We start from the raw sequence: 24,170 nt of genomic DNA on the forward strand, positions 1-24,170 counted from the left end.
ATAATTAAACACATCCCTGTTCCTCATGAGGCAGGTGAACAGCTCTCTGCCATCATTGGAGAGGTGAGGGAATGTCACTCACCCCAGATTCAATACCCAGAAACCTGCTTTTATTTTCATTTGTTTGTGTTTTTGTTTGGTTTAAGACAGTCTGAGAAGCCCTGACTGCTCTTGGGACTGGAGAGGGAGGAGGAGAGGGAGGGGGGAATGGGAAGGTATTGGGAGGAGGGGAGGAAGTGAAAATTTTTTATAAATAAATGAATAAATTAAAAAAAAGAAAAAAAAGAAGCAATAAAAAAAAGACAGTCTTAGGAAGACCTCCAACTCACTACATAGACGAAAAAGACTTTGAACAGGCATGAACCACCACACCTGGCAGAAGTCCGCATGGAAATGTGGGGCACACACAGACAGGCATTCTGAAACCACTGTAAAATGCTGTCTCCCTGTCATGTGATCCCCAAACTCAGAAGGCTGAGGGAGGGGGAAGGATGGTTCAAAGCCAGTCTGGAGTCCATAGAAAGACCCTGTATCCAAAACAAAACCTGAACTAACAGGCTTTCAGAGCTCAACTTATGACACAAGTTTTCTATATTATTATTCTTGGGGTTTTGTGCTTTGTTCTGTTTTTGAAATAGGATCTCATGTAACCTGAATGGCCTTGAACTCGTTAAGTGGTAAAAGGTGACCTTGAACTTCTGATCCTGGGTCTCTACCTCCCAATGCTGGGACCTGTGCCACTGTTGCTAAAATTCCTTCCTGGGGGGAGACATAAAGGCAAAATTCCACCAGAGTCCACTCTGGGGAACTAATGAGTTTATTGGGGTTTCCATTCAGAGCATAGATGAGGTAGGTGAGGGGGTTACTTAGAGAGAGGTGGGTACTCCTCCCCCACCAGGCTAAAACTGAAAGGTCCTTACCAATCAAGGATAAGTGCTTTCTTTGTAGATGGAGCCCACTCTCCTCAATATTCCCCAGGCTCTTCCAGAACTAGGCAAAACAGTATTCTAAAACCAGACATCAGCAGTGACATCTCAAGTCACAGGAGAAACATGATATAGAATGTTCTAAAATGAAAGCTTGCTCCCGTGATTCCTTTGCCGCTCCCCTCCCTGTGTAACCAGATTCTTAGGGTCCTTGTTAGAATCACCAAGGAGCTTTAAAATGCGCAAATGGATAGCTGGAGAGGCGGCTCGTTGGTTAAGAGCACCCACCGGGCTTGCAAAGGACCTCTTCTCAATTCCCAGCATTCAGGCTTGCAACCAACTGCAACTCGTTCCCGGGCATCTGAGGGCGAGTTTGACGACCTGAGTTCGACCCTGCATCTCATGTGGTGGAAGGAGAGAACGGATTCCCGCAAGGGGTCCTCTGACCGACACGGTGGCCTGTGGGCACCCCTCCAAATAAACTAGTATAAAAACAAGAACACTCGACCCAGCGCCTGCTTCCGTGGGTTTAGAGCTTCTTAAAGAGAACCAGCACTGAGAAGCGCGGGTCTAGTATAACTATTTGAATGTAAATTTTACGTCGGGATTTCGGAAGGCGCCTCGTGGCTGGGCCATCTGTCCCAGGAACGGAAAGAATTTGGAGATTATCCAGCATCTTCCTGGCAAGGGAAGAGACCGTTTGGCGCCATCGCCCCCTCGCGGCAGCACTTGGTAATGGTTGACCTTGTTTCCATTGTTTTCAGTCATCCAGGCTCTTCTACGCCTCCAGGAAATAGATAGCATCTACAGATGCTGGGTCATCAGGGTCCCCGATCTGGGTGTCGGTTTGCCCCTGCCTGCCATGTCAGCAACGGACTTGGAACCACAAACGTGGGGCAAAGTTTGCGTACTTGCTCTTGTCGGGAGTAAACAGCTGGAGATAATATGCTACAGGGTAGCTTATCACACTTTGAAGAAAATGCAGGACTGGGGTGTGGGTGTGGGAAGGAAGGAGAATGCCAGTGTACAGTTCTTACCCTTCTGTGAGGGTAGAAGTCCAAGGTCGGTGGGGTGCTGCGGAGCGAGAGACAGTTGGGAAGTCTAACCGGGGTAGACTGGGCCTCCTGTAACTGGCGCGTAGGGAGAGATGACCTCTCTAAAGAACATCTGGGAAGCTTGCCCAGTAGCTGCTGGTAGAGCCCATTCCAGCCATTATCATCCGGAGGCTTGGGAGGCTGGGTACGTGTGGAGAAGCAGAAGCCAGAGCAGCCAGGCGCGCACTAAGTCGATACAGCCCTCAGAGTTGAACGGCAGGCACCGTCTGCGTGTTACGGCTCAGGAGACAGCAGTAGGTGACTGAGGACTCACAGCAGAGCCTTGACAGAACCTGGGCTGAGGTGGAAGGGTAGGACTGAGGTAGGGTCACAGGAGCAAATCCCAGGAACAAGTCAAACCTGTCGTTTTCAAACTGAGTGCCAGATGGAGATAGAGGAAGCCTCCGGGCTGAGGTCACATTGCTCCCTAGGAGAGTGGGATTGGCTATGGAGCAGAAACAGGGTAAGGAGACAGGAAGACAGGGTCCGGCCACCAGGCAGCAGACCAGGCTGTGGGCACTAAACCCACACAGAGCAGGGCATGACTTGGATGGAGATCCAGGGCTCCGAGTCCACTTTAAGCATTGTCTCCGAAAGTGCCTTACTCCTCTGCCAGCCTTCCCACCTGACTCTTCCCGCTTCTCTTGCATTCTAGCTCCCGGCTTTCCCACTTCCCACCAGCTCTCGAAGCGTGTGGAGGGTGTGTTCTCTTCCTTCGGGCAGGCGAGGCACACCCTCACAGCTCTGTCCACGTTCTCCTCGGGGGTCTTAAGAAGAAACAGTCCTAGTCCTTAAAGCATTCTTGCTCCTTCTCAAATATTCACACCAAAATCAGGGGCTGTGCGGTTGCTCAGTTGGTTAAGTGCTGCCTGAGAGTGAAGCCAGGAGTTTGGTTCCCCCGCTCTACAAAAACTGGGCGTGGTGGTGGATGCTAAACAGCAGGCTGTGTGAGAGTTCAAGGTAAAGCTGGGTGTGGTGGTGGTGGTGCCTTCAAACCCAGCACTCGGGAAGCAGAGGCAGGTGGATCTCTGAGTCTGAGGACAGCCTGGTCTACAAAGCAAGTTTCAGAACAGTCAGAGCTACACAGAGAAACCGTGTCTCGAAACAAACAAAAATGGAGTTCAAGGTCATCTTTGACTACACAGCTAGTTTAAGGGCAGCCTAGCTTGCAGGAGACCCTGTCCCACACAAATATCAGAATCAGATCCACCAGCCAAAATCCGTTCCAGTCTTTGCGCAGTGCACACTGCCTCATTTGTCCCTAGCCCTCCCCTGCCCAGGAAGATTTCTCAGCCCAGAGCAAAGCTCACCCTGGGCTGTGAGGAGCTGCCTGCAATTCCCTGTGGCCACCACACTTTCCGGATCTCATGTTTAATGCAAGCAAGCTTCTAAAGGAGCAAGGCTTCAGGATGCAGCTGAGGACACACAAGTGCTGCCCTTTGCAGAGCAGATCCCAGTGCACAGAGCAGACGGGCTCGCCTGCCTTACAGTAATTGTGTTCTCATCTGTACAGATGTAAGCAAACCATTTCTGTCAGAAGACAAGAAAAATCTATATACAGGGGCCTCTGGCCTGGAGAGCCCTGGGCCAGCTCTATTTGAGGCTCTCAGTGGTTTCCAAATGAAGGGATGCCAGCTTAAGTCAAGGAGAGTACAGTTCATTGCAAACGGTTCTTATCAGCCACTTAATATTTTAACACACGGAAGAGAGTGAAATAACACTAGCTTCAAGGTAATTACAGGATTTCTAAACTGTCATCATTCATCCTGAACATCAGTAACAGGGCATGGATATAATGCTGTGTGTGTGCACACTCACGTGTGCATGATCTTGCACATGCGTGTTCATGTGTGGGAGTGGGGGAGTGGTGCATGTAGAGATATCCTCCTCTATTGACGTCCAGCTATTTTTTTCCAGACGGGGTCTCTCACTGATTCTGGAGCTGATCAGCAAACCTCAGGGATCGTCCTGCCTCCGCCTCCCCAGAGCTAGGACTGCAGACATGTGGCACTGTGCTTGGCCTTTATATGGATGTTGAGGAGCCATACTGAAGCCTCCATGACCCCATGGCAAGCGCCTTCCCAACTGTGCCATCTCTTCAGCCCAGTGGATGACTCCTTTCAGACCGATCCGTATCTGTAATGGATTTCTTTGGAAATTGAGCCAAACTTCTGAAATGGAAGTCTTGTGTGTGGCCAGGATCAAGTTCGTAACGTTGGTGATTATGGATGTTTTCCTTCTGCTAGCAGACATCCTTGTCTCTGAGCAACACCTGCCCTTCCTACTTTGGCACCTGCTCTGGGTAGTTTTGATAGAATACCAATGTCTTCTGTCCTAAGAATATTCAGGTTGAGAGACTTTCAGTACAGCAGCCCACTCCAGGCTATTCGGTCCCACAGCAGTGAGCTAAGCATTGCTGCAGAATTGTTTCTAAAGGAGCTCTGTGCTTCTTAAAGAACTAAAGTACGAACCGTATAAAATGAGCCTGAAATATCTTATAGTCCAAGGAAGCAAAGAAATACTCAAAGCCAGATACAAACATGCAAACAGCATACGTGTTTCAAGAGCCCGACTGGACAAAGCTAGAACAGTTTGGAGGGCAGGGTAAAATCAGTGAGTCAGTCCTGAATTCCCACCACAGCTTAAAATAAATAAGTCCATCCTGATTAAAAAAAAAAAATCAGAGGGGGACAGAAGATTGATGTAGGTCCTTTGCCTTCAAGAAGGAAACACATTTCTTTAACTCTATGAACATACACGCAGTAGTTTGCTCCGCAGTAGAAAATATGAAAGCGGGGGTTAGGTTGGGGGAGAGGGGGTCGCAAGAGCAACAACACGCTGAGTATTTATGTGTGATGGTGAGATGGGAACCTAATGTTTGCGCCATTTGTTTTGCAAACCTGAAGCCCGACTTTGAGGAAGTCATGGGAGGAATTCCGGTACTGGAGAACTCTACAAAGGACTGACCGATACACCGCAAAATTTTCAAGGTTGCCAAAGACAAGATTCAAGAGCTGCTTAGGACACGAGGCCTCAATGCAACGCCTTCCCTGGGGTCTGAGCTGCCACTCTGCAGGGCCTCATTCTCTGAGTTTCTAGGGTCCCTGAAGGCCACGCCCCTTTGAGTCTGCAGGGCCTCATTCTCCACTCTTCTAGAGCCCCGGAGGCCACACCCCTTTGGATCTGCAGACCAGGGCTGGCCCTGCTCTTGTTGCACTTATTTTCTCTTTTAAGAAATATCTTTGTTTGTTTATGTGTATTGTGAACTGATGCACAATTAATAAAAACTCCAAGAGAGAAATTGGAGTTCAACCTGAAGGTCAGAAAAGCAAAACAGCCAGCCACCAGCTTTTATCTCTACCTCAGTCTGAAATGGCGATCCTGCCTCCAGGAATCTCAGAATGAGACTGTGTCTGAGAGCTGTCTCCTCCTGTTTTATAATCCTCTCTAGAGCTGGGACTAAAGGCATGCACCCCTGGGATTAAAGGCTGCACAGCCCGGTTTCTGTGACAACTAGTGTGGCTACTGGGATTAGAGGTGTGTGAGACTGACCAGTGGGGCTGTTTTACTCTCTGATCTTCAGGCGGGCCTTATTTATTAAAAACATACCAAATGCCACCGCAGTGAGCCTGCATGTGTGCATGCGTGCTGCTTGCATGCAGGAGTCAATGGGGGCCGGAAGAGGATGTCGGTGACCAAGGCAAGACTGAAGATTTGGTTACTCCAACGTATTTTTAAAACGAAAAGTAACAGTGAAGTAATTGGTATGGAAAGAAAGAAAGAAAGAGAGGAAGTGTAAGATTTTAGACAATTCTGAAGCCATTTCTGACAATTCCAAACCCTCTCAGCCTCTGTGCCTCAGTGCTTCCCCTCCTCCCCTGGGAACCAAGGACCTAACAGCTACACATGCACATACTCAGTTCCTGAACCATTACCAATACACATATGTTTTGACTCAGTCCCCTGGGAAACGAGGTCAAAATGACCTCTTACCTCATCTGATCTGACAATAGTTCTCCAGTCAATTATTGGTATTAGCGCTTTTTGAATAAGCCAATCATGATGGTCAAGGAACAACCCCTCTTGTTTCTATGGGGCCTTCTCCTTTAAAAGTAGACTGTACCAGCTAGTCGGGGTCTCTCGGCTTCCCGAATGCTGAGGGTCCCTGTCATGACAGAATTAATAAAATCCTCATGCTTTTGCATCGGCTGTGGTATATGAGGTGGTCTCTGGGGGCGACTCCTTCTCGGTTTGGACACTAGAGTCCAACAGAAGAAAGGAGAAGAAGAGAAACAGCAAAGAAAGCTCTTGTGTGGTTTCTGTTCTGAGCAGACTGATACTGTTTGAAAGAGACCCTAGGAGGTGAGCTTGGAAATTGGTTTGGTTAACCGTTCTAGGTGTGTTCTTTGTCTACGGGAAAAACTATATCAGTGCTCCACAGCACAGAGAGGTGGTTCCATCAGCATTCTCATGGGTCAGGATTGTAATGGGTCTCTCTTTGTACCACCAGTTCCTGAATAACAACATGGAGACTTCTGATGAAATACGGAAGCTAGGCCTTAGCTTAAGCTTGTTCCCAACTAGCTCTTAAAACTTGAATTAACCTGTTTATATTAATTAAACTATTTTCTGCAACATGGCTCATTACCTCTCCTCAGTATCACACATCTGACTTCCTCTGCATCTAGCTGGCAAATCCCTCACCTCAGATTCTTCCCTCAAGTTCCTCTCTCTGCCCAGAAGTCCCGCCAACTTCTCCTGCCTAACTATTGACCGGTCAGCTCTTTATTAAACCAAACAGGAGGTGCCTTAGGCAGGTGAGGATGGAGAATCTTCACACAATGTGATCAAACATCCTGCATCGCAGCATAAAATAGCTACTAAGGGGGAATGTTAGTGGGATGGTTCTTTTTTTCATGTACAAGCAGAATGGGAAGGGACAACAGGTATATCATTTCTACCGCTGCTTCACTACTCAAACTGTACTAAATATGTCAGTAATTATATGTGGCTGTCTGTCTCTTTTTTGGTTTTGAGACAAGGTCTCCTGTCTGGCCTTAAACTCCTGATCCTCCTGTCTCTGTTTCCCAAGTACTGGTATTACAGACATGTGCCAGATTGTATCACGAATCTAATATTATAAACTACGAATACCAGGAAATGTGTGATAGTCAATACTGTCTACTTGATAGGATCTAGAACCACCAAAGTGCCAAGCTTCTAGGTATAGCTATGAGGGGAATTTTTTAGATTAGGTTAAGGTGGGGAGACCCATCCTAACTGTGGGTGGCGCCGTTCTGGGTCCTGCATTACACAAAGGAGAGGGCCAGCTGAGTACAAATGTTCATTGTTTTCTCTGATTCCTGGCGGTGGACGCGCTACGATCACGTGTCTCTTACCCCACCCCCTCACCATGGACTGTATGCCCACAATCTGTGAGCCCAAATAATCCCATCCTCCCCTAAGCTGCTTCTCACTGTGAATTCAGTCACAGCACCAGGAAAATTTCTGAGACAATGGCGTAGGAAGACCTCAGCCAATGGGCAGATTTCAACACTACAATTATTGTCCATGACAGAGAACAAGAGACATTCTCTGGCAGTGCTGACCTCATTTTTGTTATTAGCAGTAAGAACCAATTTTGCACAAAAATACAACCAAAAGACTCAGTCGGGCATTATGACACAAACTAAACTTAGCCTACCCATGACATTGACACGTTATTTGGAAGGGGTTTGGAATGGCCACATCTGGGAAGAGTCAAATGAAGTTGACATTCTTAAAGCCAGATTCTTTCTGTGCCAATGTGTGCTTTCAACTTTTAGAACTATAACTGGGGTCAGATCTCAAGTCCTGTGAGAAAAAATAAAGTCTAACAGAGGAGAAATTAGTTTAGAGTCAACAGAATGCAGTGTCTGACTGACGTGTACAGGCAGCAGCCTGGAGTTTACTGTGGGAATGAAGTCGTGGCCCATTATTAAATAGGATGCATGGAATTGGGGTCTGGACTTAGTGTGTCAGTCTTTACAGTTGGAAGTGTCACTAGACTTTTCTTGGTTGATTTAATGATACACACACACACACACACACACACACACACACTTACTGGTAGCTAATGTCCCATGAGCTGAATTCCAAAGCACACTAATGTAACAAAACAATCCGCAGAGGCAGGAAGACAGGGATGCGAGCATCTGCCGCACAGATTTCCCAGCATAGCTCCTGGGGCCAGCTGGTAACCTCTTTACTCCACTCAAGAAATGGTTAGCGAGGAAATCTCCAGAGTCCTTGCAAAGCCTTGGAGGGCTCTCCTCCAGAGACCTGCATCAACAGTGGAAGATGCTGCCATTGAGAAGGTTTGGGGAAAGAGAAACAACAGAAGAGAGATTCCAGCAGGGGACGGAGCATTGAGATTTGTGACCTCATTGGTGATAGTGAGAAAGATGATTTGCTGAGGTCATCAGAAATAACCCAAGAAGCAGCTGCCATTACAGGTGCTCTGCAGGGTTCTAGATGGAGATGCTAGTGAGCAGGAGTGCACGCTGGGAAGAAAGAAGTTGGTCCTCTGATGGAAGCTGCCACTCTGCTACCTTGGAGACTTAAAGAACATGGAGGGTTTGGGGCCTTCCTGAACTTATTGCTTAGGTGACCTTGACAAACTCAAAGGAAGGTCTCTCCTCCTCAGCCCCCAACAAAACCAAGCAGAAAACACATTTGGAAAGGGACAGTCCCATCTGTAGATTCCTTGCCCAGACACAGTGCGGGGCACAACCGTGTAGACTTGAACTGAAGGACACAATACTTTCTACCTTGGATTTTAAGAAGTAAATATTTAACAGGCAGGGACCTCTGTCTGTTGGAAGCTCCTCCCCTTTCCAAAGCCAAACAATACTTAATCGATATTTGTTGAATGTCACGGTTGATACAGTATGTCCCAGTTTCAGAACTCAGCAATGGCTGTGTGTCTAGTTAGTAATATCTCTCCACTCTGGAAAGGATCTTTAGGAAAGTCCTGTCAGAGAGCAGAGCCCTGCCTCTGCAGAGATGGAATGTCTCTTGGGGTAAGTGGTTTGTTAAATAGAGGTCCTGAAGGCAGCTTATCTGTTCCTGTAAAAGGACTTTTTTACAGGAAAAAGTGATTGCAGTCAAGTAGAGTGACTCATGCCTGTAATTCCAACACTTGAGAGGTTGAGGTAGGATTATTGCAAATCCCTAGTAATCCTGACCTATATAGTGAGTTCCAGGCTATCTAGGGTTACATGGGGAAATACTATCTCACCCTCGGCAGCAGGGGAGGATGGACAAAAGCCTTTGTTAAGTAAGGGTTAGGAGCAGCTCCCATGGTAACCGTGTTTCTGAAGAGTTTGCAGGTAAAGATATGAGAGGGTATGAGGAACTGGCAAGGCTCAGGACTCAACAGAAAAATCCAGCATGCACGTCTATCCAGCATCTTGCTTTAACCAAGAGGTCCATGGTAGTTGAACCGCTGATGACACAGATCTAGAAAAGGGACCAACAGGCGATGGCTTTGTACCAGAAAGGATAGCGAGAGCGAGCAGTACAAACGAGGACAAAGAACTTTCAATAATGCGGAGGCCTTAAAATGGTGTTGAGATTGAAATGCTCAACCCAGAATTATCTGTGTCAAATTAATTACACTTCCCTCATCTTCTTTTCCACTGAAATGAAAATGATAATGAGCAGTTCTGTTCCGCAAGGGGAGAACCAGCTTTTCCTCCGAAACTTTGGAACTCAATGAATATCAATTATATCATACGCTATGCATGAAAAGACGCCAGCCATTCAGGGCTGTGAAAAAGTATTTTTATTTCAACATCAAATTTCAAAGAAAAACACTCAGAAATTGCTATGTGCATTTGCCTTTATGGCTTTCATTTTTGGGCTGTGGTTCTGAACCCAGATTGCAATGAGTCTCACGTACTCCTGCTGGCAGTGTGTTCACAGAAAGATTTAGTTGATCTGTGCCACACCGGATCATTTTGTGGGGAGCAAAAGCCTTTACATCATCAAATGTGCTTTTGTCAAGAAGCCCAAGGACCATGAGCCCAAGAGCAAGTGCTTGCTTCCTTTCCGTTTCTGTTGGAACCCAATACTGAGGCAGCTGAAGGATGGTCTGTTTACCAAACAACACTAAAACAGGCTAGAAACAATGGCCACAGATGCTCAGCAAAGCTCCCAGAGCCTTAAGATGCACTGCCTGCCCAACTGTTGATAAAATCAATGGAAAGGAGGTCTCAGCAGTAGAGTGTAAAGTAAAGGGGTTTGTTTGCTTCTAGAATGCTCCAGATCAGGGGTCCCTAGACATATGTAGTAGCCTGAGCTCCTCCATGCTGGCCTACTGGAGAATGGAACGAGGGATATGGAATACATAGATGAGCGTCATCCTTCCAGCTTTGAATGTAGCTCTTCCCGCACCAGTGGTTTGTGTGGCCTCCCATCCTTCTTCCTGGCAGTAATGTTGATTCTATGATGGTTCTCTCCTCGGTTTCTGACTAGAGGGCCTGTGCTGCCTTCCCTCTCCTGGGCTAGGTGCATTCCTTGCTCTTCTGACCATACAGCTAGCTCTTCCAGCCTGTGATTCTGGTAATGCTCTCCATCTTGACACACGGGAAGTGCTCTTGGCTGTTTTTGGGGTCACTACACCGAGCATAAGCCCTGGCATCTTCAGCAGATCTCTGGAGAAAGGTGTTAAGACCCACATGGTCACAGTAGGAGGATCTGGGAGGAGCTGAGGGAGGGGAAAGAATGAGATAAAAATACATCGTATCAGCATCCACCCCATCTATGACTTGCTGGAATGCATGAAGGGATTCCTTCCAGACTAATGTGATTTGATGGACAAAGACCCCCCCAAAAAGTCTCCATGAACACCCCAAAAATTACTTTGCCCAACAAAAAGCAGGAAGCAGCTTGGAGAGAACTACGTTCAAATTCCCAAATACTGTTTGTAAATGTTTGTTTATATTTAAAGGGGGATATGCTATAGAGATTTGCATTGGTATGGATCTTAGTCTATTAATACAAATTTAAGGTCAATTTTGTTATACTGTGTGTGTGTATTTTTGCATTAATGTATTGTGTTTGTGCAGCTCATTTAAAATGTAATGTATAATTAAGAAATACAAATTAATTGATAGTCATCTATAACACTCAAGCTTGTAGTCACATTTGTTAGAATATATATATAGGATATATATATATATATATATATATATATATTTCAGTTAGATAGATATTCTTCAAATCTTTCAAAGACTAACAGAATATGGCATTTGAATGTTTTAAGAACTTAGGTCTTTTCATGACAATGAGACACATCGGCTTCTGGCAGCACTAATTACTTCAAGAGGAAGATAGGCATCAAAGAGGCTCCTCATGGAGTTTGTTAGCTATTCAGGCAAGAAACTGCTCTTGCCTGGACTGTCTGATGTTATGCTGTTTGAACTGGACATGCAGGACCCACAGAAAAATGACTGCTGAACTTGCCTAAAGGTGAGATGATCCTTTGGGGTTCCTGCTTCATGAAAGATTCTACCAGAGACACAGAATCACAGAAAGTGACTGACAAACTGCCAATAGAGGAGGAACTGTCTTTGAAATTTCCTGCTTCATGGAAAAGTCTGCTGGGTACTATGGGCCTGTGGGCTAAAGATGGATGTTCTAATGGTACAGAAAAACTTTGGTGACTATCCAGGCAGCAAGATGTCTCTGTCAATTCTAGAGTTTTGGAAGCTGCTTAGAGTGTACTTCCTGCTAACTTATAATATATTCTTTTGAGGTCTTTGATGGGTTGAAGAATAGTTATAGTTTTCCTTAGTTATGATAAAAGATAAATTAGTTATAAAACTTTAGACTCACAAAAACAGGATGATAGAGTATTATCCTTAATTTTCCAAATATAAATGGACTAAATATTGTAACTATAATTCTTGATTAATATGTTTTGTTTTATGTAATTTTACTATGTTAAAGTTAAAACCTTCCTTTTTAATTAGACAGAAAAGGGGAGATGATATGGGATTCCCCTCTGTATGCTGTGCTTATTTTTTTTACCATTGGTTAAGAAAAAAAGCTGGTTTGGCCTATGGTAGAGCAGAATATAGCCCGGCAGCAAGAGACAGAGAGAGTAGGTAGAGTCAGAGAGACGCCATGTAGCTGCCGAAGGAGACAGATGCTGGAACTTACCAGTAGGCCACAGTCTGTGGTGATACACAGATTAATAGAAATGGGTTAATTTAAGATGTAAGAGCTAGCTAGGAAAGTGCTTATGCTATCGGCCAAGCAGTGTTGCAATTAATAGAGTTTCTGTGTGATTATCCAGGTCCTGGGAGCCTGGAAATAAAAACAGTCTTTGTTTACAGCTGTGCTGCTTAAAATGCTGTTTTCCTTGGAAATCTACTGGGGAAAGTAATGGGTCTCACGCCACTTACGCAAACCAGCTTGGCCTTCCAACCTAATATCCCCATTTCATTCTAAAGCATCTAGGCAACTGAAATAGCCAAGAGAAACAGCTTTTTCTTCTAGTTGCCCAACCCCCATTTTCAATTAAGGTATTTGGGCAAATATTCAAGTAAATGGGTAAGACTCAAGTCCATTTTAAATGTCAGCTAACATGAAAGGTTTTAGAATGTTGGGAACATGCTCAGAAGCAGTATTGGGATGGCGATTTCCCTAAGACTCCCATGAACATCTCTTCCTTTAGGACATGCCTGTCAAGGAAGGAACTGAAAGGCACGTGTGGAACTCACCCAGGTGACTCACCAGATGCTAAGCTCTCCCACAAACATGTACTACCGTGACTCAATGGCTGCAACATCCCATAACCCTTTGTCTGCTGGGGCGAAGAAAACCACGGCTCCACACATCTTCTGGCACGACACTTGGGAACTATAGCCACTGTGGCTACCTGCACAAGATGGGCCTGTCAACACTCCACCACGAGTGGAGGAGGCATCCGTGAGGCCTTGCTCCTCCCTAACAAGCTATATGAATGGTTGGTGGGGGTCATTTTCTTTAATGGTGTAGCCACTTGATAAGTTGCCTTGTTCAGCAAAAAGCCATACACCATGCCCACACCAGCAAGTCCAACTTCAGTGGATCAAAACAAGACACAAAAACAAGACAGTAATGTTGGGAAGAAAGTGTTCAGCCAGTGGAGGGGGTGGGAGAAGGCAAAGGGGCAGTGAATCATATTCATGTGTGAAACTGTCAAAGAATAAAAACAAATAATTGTAAAAAAAAAAAGCACAGTTTCAGACTTAGCAGTGGATAAAATATTTTCAGTTAAGAATTCTACAAAAATAAAGACAATATTTTGTTTAAATTACATTGATTTATTTTCTTGATTTCCCTCTTAGTCCTGCATGCACTGTTAGCGCAAAAGCCAAAGCTGATCTCCACCTCCCTGGAAGGGACGATGGGCACACAGTCGTCTGAGAGCTTCTCCGTCAGTGGCCACCATCAGTGACCCACATGATGTTCACAGAAAAATGTATCAAATCTCCTGTTTAATGTAAACAGGGCAGAGGCTAACAGAGTTCAGTGATGATATTTCACAGGGTCCAGAAGTAGGATTATCTGTCTTAACATAGCAAGTGTCACCATGACATGCATATTTTACTTTATTGTACAATCCAAATATGTACAATTACCACATAGTTTCTGGGTTTAGCATTTCACTGTGACTTCAGTTACACAGTAAACTTAGTAACTACGTGGTAACTGTAATGTAATAACTTATGGAGACATTACCATGAAAGTACAAAGTCATTCTGTAATTTGTGCCCTGTAAAATTAAATGTAACAATCTTTACACTAGCAATAGTGTAAGCAAGCTAAGGATTTTGGTCCATATACACATATGGACCAAATATGGTCCATAAACATATATATACATACACACACATTTAAATACATTTATGTACAAACACAATAATATACAGGTAAGCCAAAAAGCTATGAATCCATCCATAGCTTCGTATTGCACAGATACAGTATGAGAACATTATATAGTTATAATGTGAGCCCTGTATAAAAATTGGCAACGACAAATCTGATTTTGTCAGTGAAGATGGCTTGTTACTGAAAATAAACCCAAAGGCTGCTGCTAGAAAGTTAGAAAATAAAAAATGTGCACATCAATTTCCTATTTATACAACCACGAAGCAGGTAGAGTTCAGTTTGGAACTCACCATGGCAACCACTTGGCTAAGGTGGTACTTCCATGCACCCGGTCTGTGGAAATCATAGAAACAGCCAGGTCTTTGGAACTGTGGGAAAAGCCTTAGGGGTGTGGCATATGGTTTCCTTATCAAATCAACTCAGTTCTTTGACTTGTGCTGACTCTAGGTCTGAATTAAATATGCAGAAGAAATTACACAGAGGAGAAGCCGACTAGCCCTAGCTGGTTACAGACCACGGCCACTACGGTGACTCAGGAAAACTATTCTCAGAAGCAGCAAACACAAAAATCATAGTTAAAGCTTTACCGAGCTCGTCTGCGTGGATGAGCGACAAGGTTCTGCCGGGAAGTCAAGGACGAGTATTTGGTCTGGGAGGTAAGCTCATTGCTACCACACCTACTGAGCACTAGGAAGGCATTAAGACATATCTGATACCTCTCAATGCCTTATTTTAAATACACCTTCATCTAAGTAGACTGCAGCAACATTTAAAAATGGAGGTGTTGCGGTGATTCTTGCACAAACTGGTCAATAAATACAACAAAACCATTTCTCATCACTCACAGCCACAGAAGGAAAACCATGCAGGGAATCTCTGTCTCCTGTTGTTACTTAACGGAGTTCTTGAATAAGCAAAGAAAGATTTGCATCCTGCTGGAAATGCATAGTTGTTTTGACAAGGATGATGCCCTAGACCTGAGGCAGGCTCTTCATACTGTCAGCATTTTGTTTCTCAGTAGCGAATCTGAACTACAACATGAATCAGAAACGCTAGTAAAATAAACTGAGGCAAGTGTCAAACGCGCTCTGAGCACATGCCAGGTGCTGTGGCCTGCACACACATCTGGTGACATCACAGAGGGGGTGGAGGCGGATCCTCTCTCCTGAGAGCGGAGAGGAAAGTGTCTGCCGTTCAGCACAGCAGCCCACATCTGAGGGGCTGCAGACAGGCTGAGCAGGTGACCTGCAGCTGTGCCCTGCAACTCGGCTAACCTAGCATCCTGCATCCAGGCCACCCTCTCACATACTCAGGTTCCTCAGATCCTCTACGGCGTGAACTCAACACAGAAAGACTCTTTAAAAATCTCTTTAGAATTTCTTAAGACAAAAGACTGAAGGAAATGAAGACTAATGTAAACATTAAGAGGCCCTAGGCTCCCGACGGTCTCTTCAGACTTGCTGGTCAGCTCCCACCTGGACACGCCCACTCCACTAAGAAGATCAATTACAAAACAATTTCATAAAGTCATTCTCAGAGAAGGAATGGGGGAGGTCTCAACCCAGTATGTGTTAATTCGCTTTAAAAAATACTACTTTAGCGAATGCTACCACCGAGGCGGGTGAGCCTGAGGATAAACCGGAACCACACATGGAAATCAACACGAACGTGGCACAAAAGAGTGAAAGAACATTTCTTTAAAAATATATATTAATTAATACTTTTTTTTATCATATTAAATTGTTTTCTTACAAAAGCTGAAGAAGTTGATGCTGTTCTGTGTTTCATCTCCTAGAGATTCTTCTGAGGGCTCCTCAACCACATTTCTTTTTCATTTACAATTTTCTTAAATATTTTGTATGATAAGAATTTTAACCTCAAAAAGTTATAAAATTAGTGATTTTTTTGCTGCTTATTAATACAAAAGAATATAAGCATTTAAGTCTCAGAGAATGTCAAAATGCTTTGCTGCCTGGGAGGATATTAAAATAACAGAAATACCAGCAAAGTCCTGACATCAGGAGTTTTGCAGCTTTTCAGTCACTGGAAACGCTATCTCCAGAAGTTCTGATTGCATCCCGGGTTTCAACAACGTGCAATTTATACAGAGAATCGTGACGAAGCCAGGGAAGTGACAGCAGTCAGGCAGTAGATCCCCACGTCACCAACAAGGTTTCCGTCCTCGCATGGCTGGGTGGAGCGAAGTCTTTTCAGATGAAATGCACACAGTAATGCGGGTTCCCAGAGATCACGGTGACGTCACTCACGGTGTGGCGGAAGCGTGGTACTTCACAAACGCAATGGCTGCCAGCTCCTTGCAGAACTCCTCTAAGACAATCACACCCTCTAGCAATGTGATGTGGTCGACTCTGGGAAAGGCAGACAGAAGATCAGGGAAGAGCACACACGGGCTGGCTGGGATTTGAGGATAAAGTACGTAATACACTGACTCACATCTGGCCTTCGGGCTCCAAGCCAAGCAGCCGTTTTCTGACGAGGAGAAGCTTGGGGGTGAAGTCTTGAATACGCTGAATTCGGACCATCAGGTCACCAACAACCTGCAGCAGAGGCGAGACCAACCAACTCCTATCTAATCTTCAAAACATAAATGTCAGGGCTGGGAGATGGCTCACGGGTGAGGGGCTTGCTGTGCCAGCGTGAGTACTGAGTTCGGATCTCAGCCCCCACACACAAGCTGGGCGGGGCGGCGTGTGTAAAACTCCAGCACTGGCGGTGGACGCGGGACAACCCAGGGGCTCCCTGGGCAGCTCACCCAGCTGGGAGGGAGAGCTGTGGGCTCAGCAGAAGACCTGACCTCAAAAACTGAAGTGGGCAGTGACAGAAGACCCCAGATGTCAGCCTCTGGCCTACACAGAAGCACACACGGCCAAGCACACCTCCATGTGCACGTATGCAGGCAGCATGGGCCTCTGCACACACGCACACTCACTCATACATGTGCACACTGTATAAATAAAACAAAACTTGAGGTTTACTTACTTTATGTGTATGTGTGTTTTGTCTGCATGCATGTATGTATACCACATGCATGCTTGGTGCCTGTAGAACCCAGAGGTGTGGGGTCCCCTGGAACTAGAGTTACAGATGGTTGTGAGCCACTGTATAGGTGCTAAGGACTGAATCTTGTCCCTTTGCCAGAGCCAAGTGCTCTCACCCTGCTTTCTGGCCCACATATCAAGAACTTAAAATGGATTCTCTTACCTCTGTAACGGTTCAGAACACAGAGCAATGATCTGCAAGCAGGAGACATGCCCTACTTTACACTAACAGTGAGATGAGGGTGCTGAGTGCAGCCCATCGATACCAGAGAGCAGAACGTTAATGAACTCACCCTGACGATCACAGAGAAGAGCGATCTGCAGCCAGAGGCGAGGTTCACATAGGGGTCCAGAAGGTACTCATGGGTGTGGGGGTGGGGGAAGAGGCACAGCCTGGACAACACTGAGGTCACCTGAAGATTCACATCATACGGCTGCGGGAAGCAAGAACAGAAACATTCGTGTCCTGTGCGGCCCCAACACTTTCCCCACAACCACACCCCTCCCAGCCTCTTCTGCAAGGGACACACTGGCAGCTGAATTAGCCCTTACCAAGGAAGTCAAAGCACTTACTGCACAGTGCTGAAATTTACAAACAGAAAAGAAACACAGACACCTACAGAGAGACCAGCTGAGATGCAGGAGACAGCTGTTTTACGTAGGCTGATGTCATGAATGCGTACAGCAGGCCACAAACCTACCAGTATGTCAGATGTAGTATTACTAATTATGAACTACGGAGGACACACTGACCCAAAGTCCTAACAAAGGTGTTTGAATTAAACACAGAAGTAAGTTCAGGGCTACTCCCCATGACTAACATGTGTACGTAGCGGCTCAGACATCTCTTATACGTAGTATCACAATAATCCCTGAAATTAACTGTTCACTGCTGTTTACAGGCCACAGGAAGCCAGTGTTAGAGAGAAAGGTATCTCTAAAACTCACGGAGCCACTTGCCCCGCCTGCTCTCTTTTACTGAAGCAGACAAGAGTCTGGTGGACTCAAGACTAACTACCTAGAAGAGAGGGGAGGCAGCCTGGGACAGCAGAGCTGTTCAGGACCAAGTTTAGAAGCAGAGTTCGCTTTATCACCCTTGACTTATTACAGTGAAAACAGACTGCCAAATCTCTGGTACTGAGAACCGCTGGACAAAGGCAGAAGACAGCAGACATGCTGATAAATGTAAGCTCTCCCTGTTCTGTTACAAGGTAACAATCCTGGCTTTAAGTTCACCGTGGGCTTTCTTATGTAAACTCAGGGTTTTGTGAGAGGAGAGCTTCCTCCCAGGCACCCTTTCCAATATCTTGCCTTAAACAAGAGAGGATAGGAAATCTGAAGTTTAAAGGAGAGTTTAAAAGTGTATTTTCCTACTTGTAAATATTTACAACAGAATACATATACAGAGAGGGCCTTCTTCAAGAGTGAGTCCATTGGCCGTGGGAATTCACAACCTCTGGACAGTCATCTAACAGAAAGACTAAGATAGGACAAGATTATTCAGGAGGTCTATCACATTCGTATGAGAATCAGTATCTTCTGATGAGTTACCTGATCAAGAATTCTTCCCATTCTGTCAAATAAAACTTTCAAAAAATGTCCTTCAAAGAAGGCTGCTTCTAAGTCACACTTCTCCAGTGGTTTGGGGGCTCCCGGCCACTCCCATCGCAAACAGACAGCGCAGTAGTCTCGGAACTGGGAGAAAGCATTGGGTCATTAAAGAGCAGCTAAGAAGCCAATTGGGATGAAGCAAATCATTTCCTCAGAGAGCGCATAAAGAAGCAAAGACTGTTGGCTGCACGGGGCATCAGGGCCAGGAGGGAGGGACGTTCAGCCCTGACTAGAAGTGCAGGAGACCCTACAATGGCAGGGGCACATCCAGGCTGGTGGGAAATGGCATATCTGACTCCGAGCAGTCACTCCTTCAGTACTTGCTATGTCCTGCCTTTAAAGGATTGAATCCTTCAGTCATCCTGACAGTCTCGGAGAACATTTACACGGCAAGGCTCAGAGCCTAAACCTCATGTGTCTAAGGTGTTACATGTAATTATGTTACATAAAATAATGTTACACATATTGTTACATGAGATGAACAGACAATGCCTGTTGTCAAGCAAGCTTACTGCTCTTAGAACATGCTGGGCATGTCACCATGAAGGGACAGAACAGTACTTTCCAAAGGGTGGCCCATGGGTCAATGCTGACCCTCAAATTCTTGTGACCACCATCAGTGATGAGACTGGAAAAGGAGGAGTCAGCATGCACAGCTCACATAACTGACTAGGCAGTTTCATATTGGCCAAATCTAACAAGGAAATGTGTTTTTTTAGTTTTCATTTTTCTAGTAATTCATTCTTGATCATGTTCAGTGAAGTGTTAGCATAGATAGAGCAGAAATGAAAACCAGTCCTCGAGAGCCACAGGTGCACTCATCAGCAGTCCCGGTTCTTGGGAGAGGGCAGCAAGAGCTCAAGGCCATAGGCAAATGTAAGGCCAGCCAGACTAACCCGAGACGCCAAATCAAAAATAAATAGATAGATAGGTGATAGATAGATAGTCAGACAGACAGACAGACAGACAGGCAGATTAGTGTCAGCAGATTGAAATCTCATTTCTCGGGTGAGCTGACTCCTTTCTTCTGAGTAATCATTGCTGACAAGTGGGCAAGGTAAAGCAGGGGCAATGTGTGTGCATTTTATGCCCACCCCACCCCAAGATCAGTCAGCTCTGTCACTTACCTGCCTGTGAGCATCTCTGAGGTAGGTGTCATACCCAGTGCCCTCGACATGGTAGGATGACTTTGCTTCATCTGGTACTAAACAGAGGAAACTTAAAGGGAAAGGCCACAGTGAGCAGGGTCTCCGCCACAGTATCTCATACACTCAACCCCAAAATACACTGCGAGCTTAGCCAGCTATAAATACAAATGGAAACTTGAAAAATCCAAGTATACATTGCTTTGTAAAGGTTTTATTAAAAAATAACTCTCCATGTAACACAAGTCTAAAACAGACAATACTGTGTCACAATAATGGGTTGCTTTATCTATTAATCTCAAAAACTGGCTTTAAGTAACTGAACTTTAGATATTTCTATAGACTATAATTTTACTTTTGAGCCAGATGTAATTATTTTATGTTACTTTCCATGATGTAGAACTGTGTATGCTGTGTATGCTGTGAATATCATTGATTAATAAAGGAGCTGTCTTGGACCTGCGCAGAACAGACTAGAGGTAGGTGGGGAAAACTAAACTGAATGCTGGGAGAAAGAAGGAGGAGTAGAGAGAACCCATGAAGATACCAGAACTTTACCCAGTAAGCCACAGCCTAGTGGCGATACACAGATTAATGGAGATGGGCTAGTTTAGGATATAAGAGTTAGCCAAAAATACGCTTAAGATATTGGCCAAACAGTACTGCAAATAAAATGGTTTCTGTGTGACTGTTTCAGGGCTGAGCAGCCGGGAACTACCTAGCTGCCCCCTACACCACTACAAGGGCCAGGCATATCACTGACAGCATTAAAAGCAAAGACACTAGAGAAAACTGTCATGAAAAAGATACTTTAAAAAATATATATATAAATACACAATGAAAAAAATAGTTCAACACTTAGCACACATGCAAAGTGAGAACCATTTGTTAGACTGGTGCTTGTCAACGCTCCTGTCAGTGCTGGGAACGTGTGCTATGCCGTCTCTATTAGATCCCGGCACACTTAACCTTTCTCCTCCTCAGTTGTCCTTTCTTTGCTGCTGTGCTACGCTGGTCTCGGAGGCAGACAGACTGTCCAGGTGCCCTCCACTGGGCTGAGAGAAAACCACTTTCCTACGGAGCCAGGTCATCACATGGCACCAACTGTGGCCCCAACTGTCACCTGCTACACAACCGAGACTAAAAAGCTCACTACGCCTGCAAATACTGAAGCCGCGGTGCCCTGTGACGGCCTAGGGCAGGGCTACTGGGTTCAGATCAATCACACAGTGACTCACCTGTTGACGATTTTATGGACTTCCGTCTTGCCGTCATTTTTGGGGTGTTCTGGGCTGGCATGGGGTGAACTGATCCACTCTTGGTTTGGCAGAATGTTATCTGGTGAAATGTCAGTAAATAATGGATCTTCCTCCAGATCTCTAAGTTTAATTTAATGATGTATAAAAAACAACATTTATTATATTTTCTAAACCAAAAGATTCTTTGCTAGTTTTTGAAAAAAATTACATAATTTTTCTAATACTAAAAACAATAATGTATTTAATATGCAAATTCCCATTTTACACTAACAATCTCCAGTACCCACTGCTACTTTTGTTAATGGGCTCAAGGGGTAGTTAGCATCCCCCGGAATTTACCCATGAGGAAGCGGCTAGACTGCTGGGGAGAGCCGCCCCAGACACTTACACAGCCCCGGCCACCAGCCCATTCTCCACGGCATCCTTATCTTCCGGGCACAAAGGCCTGTACTCCGTGTAGTTCCTCTCTTCCAGGTTTCTCAGGACCAAGTTGTAAAGAATGTGCTCATTGGGCTTCTGCAGAAGATGCTCAAACATCCTCAGGGTCATGATGCTTATCTGAAACCAACAGTGACAAAAGCCAGAGGAAAAACAGTTTCAAGTCAGCAGCCTTTCTTGCTGTTTCACAAATCAGAGTGCCAGGTGCTAAAGCCACATAAAGAATCTCATTTGAAGGGTCACAAGAGGCTACTGAGGTGGCTTAGTGGGTAAGAGGGCTGATTTCCCAAGCTCCATCCTGGAATGCACATGGCGGAGGAGAACACCGACTCCTGCGAGCTGCCCTCTGACCTCTACAGGTACTCCGTGACACATGCATGCCACCACCCCCAGTCCCCCTACCATTCCCCACTACCCCCCCCACTCCTACCACCCCCACCATCCCCTACTCCCCCACTCCACCTCTACCATCACCAAATTAATCACAAGCGCATTAGAAACAGCACTTTGAGACTAAGCCAGCCCTGTTACACATGGCTTACCTCATCAGATATGTGATCACAATGTTCGATTAACCTATGTCTTAGGGGATGACTGCCAATTTCCGACAGCGTTTCTGGCTCCCTCTGCTCTCCAAGGATAAAGGTCACCATCTCCTGAAGCAGGACGTCCGAGGTCACTTGTCGAACAATGCGATGCAGCAGAGCCGTCGATGTCAGGATCCCCATCTCGGAGCTAGGGGCAGTAGATGGGCGGTCAGTGGGAGGAGTGACAGACAGTGACTACTCGACTGCTCTACGGGAGAGGACACTCACGTCTGCATCAGCTGAGGCTCCATGACACCGATAAAGAACCTTTCATGGATGGCTTTGGCGAGAGCAACAGCAGCAGTCTAGAACACAGCATGAACATCAACAAATCAACTTGGGCCTAAAGAGCAAGGACTCTCACTAGAAGCCATGTGGAGGTGGGACCCAAATGTGGGTCCTCGGCAAAGCAGTTGTTTGCTTTTATCCTGCTCATTCCCCAAAACTAAAAAGATCAGGGAAAAAAATTCCCATAACTTTAGAGTAATTAATATCACCCCGAAGGGGAAGCTGGAGGGGAGCTACCCCTGTGCACTGAGCGTCTGTAAAACGTTGCACGTGGGAGCCTCCCCTGCGCGGTGAAGTGTTGCATGTGACACTTAAGATACTTTTGGAATAGTGATTCACATTTTACCTAATAAGCACATTTTAAAACTATCAACAAACAACAAAGAATTCAAACCTTTTGTGCTTCCTTGATGAGTTGATCACAATAATCAAACCAGGAAAGAAATGAGATTAAGGCTCTCTTCCCAGGGAACGCTGACGCGTCCTCTTTATGACTATATGAGTCCAACCTGCATGAGACAGAGAACAAACCTCGGGTGAGCATGCACGCCAATCTGCAGGGCACAGAGAACCTCAGGCGTGTACGCCAACCTGCAGAGCACAGAGAACCTCAGGTGAGCGTGCCAACCTGCATGGCACTGGGACAGTATGGGGCCAGGTGAGTGTGCACATGGCCCTTTGTGCTTACAAGCAGAAAGAAGGCCCTGAACTAGCTCATTTCATACACAGTGCAATGGTGAATCCCAATCAGAAGAGATTTAGGAGACACAGATGAGAGCTGTCTCTTTAGATAAAGCCACAGATCAGTTCCCTCCTTAAGTGGGAAGAGGCTAACACGGAAAACCATCAAATGGCCAGGGATTTGGCCAGCGAGACAGTACAGGAGCAAGGGAACGGAAGGTCTGCCAAGGCAGGCGGCTCTCTCTGCCCTAAAATGCCCTGTGCTCATGATGTTAGCAAGTGTACCTGCCTGAAGGACGGAAGCAAAACACAGCGTGGGAAGACAAGAGCAAAGGATAAACTTCAGGGAGCAAGGCAAAAGGTTAAGTAGATTAAAGCATTAGGCTGGCCTTAAACTGTGCTTGATGGGTTTAGAACAAAGGGGGTAACGAGCTGGGTGGGGAGGAAGGCTCGGTGATCTCAGGGCTGGGAGAGGGCCTGAATATGATCAAACACAGTGTGAAATTCTCAAATAATGTAAATATTTAATTTTTAAAAACAATGAAAATATTAGGCTGTTGGTAGGTAGAAGCTTCTGAATAGTAGGTAATGTTGCTTTTACCTTAAAACAATTCATAAATGTTACACAAAATTTGTATTTTCTTAAAGAGTTTTGTTTTTAGTCTGTGTTGTGTGGAAATGTGTGAACACAGGCTCCCATGGGGGTTTGAAGAGTGGGTCCCTGGAGCTAGGATTGTAGGTGGTGTGAGCTACTCTGTTGGATGCTGGGAGCCAAACTCTGGCCTTCTGCAAGGACAGTATGAGTTCTGAACTGTGAGTCACCTTTCTTGGCCAAAAGTCCTATTTTCTAATGAGAATAAAGTGAGTGAGTTTGAGAAGCAGAATTGAAGTAGGGGAGTCTACGGCACGGCCACAGGACCCCCAGACTGTCAGGGCAAGGGGAGTTAGTTACTAAAAGGCAGTCTCTCCTAGGCCAGGTAAGGCCCGAGGCAGAAGTGGGTGGATCTGAGTCCCAGGCCTACACACTGAGAAACTGTCTCAAAAACAAAACAAAACAAAAAGTCCCTCTTTTAAAGACTTCTGTTGTTAATATAACAATCAGTTATTGATCTTGACATAAACCCTATAATGGGCAAAATAAAAGGAGCTGGACTCTGTAA

The 24,170-nt window shown here is 45.5% G+C and overlaps 1 protein-coding gene and 1 long non-coding RNA gene across 2 annotated transcripts in view; one reads left to right on the forward strand and one right to left on the reverse strand.

Annotated features, from left to right (window-relative positions):
- Positions 1 to 3,942: 3,942 nt before the first annotated feature.
- On the forward strand, positions 3,943 to 6,221 carry LOC148121283 (uncharacterized). The gene is made up of 2 exons (XR_015738236.1): positions 3,943 to 4,238; positions 4,927 to 6,221. It is a non-coding gene; the product is annotated as an uncharacterized LOC148121283 (long non-coding RNA).
- Positions 6,222 to 13,353: 7,132 nt separating this feature from the next.
- Positions 13,354 to 24,170, reverse strand: part of Fhip2a (FHF complex subunit HOOK interacting protein 2A) — a 28,054-nt gene continuing 17,237 nt past the window's right edge. Inside the window, exons 8-17 of the mRNA XM_085694147.2 lie at positions 22,724 to 22,838; positions 22,270 to 22,346; positions 21,997 to 22,189; positions 21,405 to 21,574; positions 20,996 to 21,136; positions 19,740 to 19,830; positions 18,553 to 18,696; positions 17,295 to 17,435; positions 16,397 to 16,500; positions 13,354 to 16,311 (exon numbers count right to left, since the gene is read on the reverse strand). Of these exons, the coding sequence (XP_085550273.2) occupies positions 16,206 to 16,311; positions 16,397 to 16,500; positions 17,295 to 17,435; positions 18,553 to 18,696; positions 19,740 to 19,830; positions 20,996 to 21,136; positions 21,405 to 21,574; positions 21,997 to 22,189; positions 22,270 to 22,346; positions 22,724 to 22,838 (1,282 nt within the window). The 3' untranslated portion in view covers positions 13,354 to 16,205. The remainder of the gene's footprint in view (positions 16,312 to 16,396; positions 16,501 to 17,294; positions 17,436 to 18,552; positions 18,697 to 19,739; positions 19,831 to 20,995; positions 21,137 to 21,404; positions 21,575 to 21,996; positions 22,190 to 22,269; positions 22,347 to 22,723; positions 22,839 to 24,170) is intronic.

Source organism: Myodes glareolus, chromosome 7 (assembly GCF_982192425.1).
Source record: "Myodes glareolus chromosome 7, mMyoGla1.1, whole genome shotgun sequence".
NCBI classification, from domain to species: domain Eukaryota; kingdom Metazoa; phylum Chordata; class Mammalia; order Rodentia; family Cricetidae; genus Myodes; species Myodes glareolus.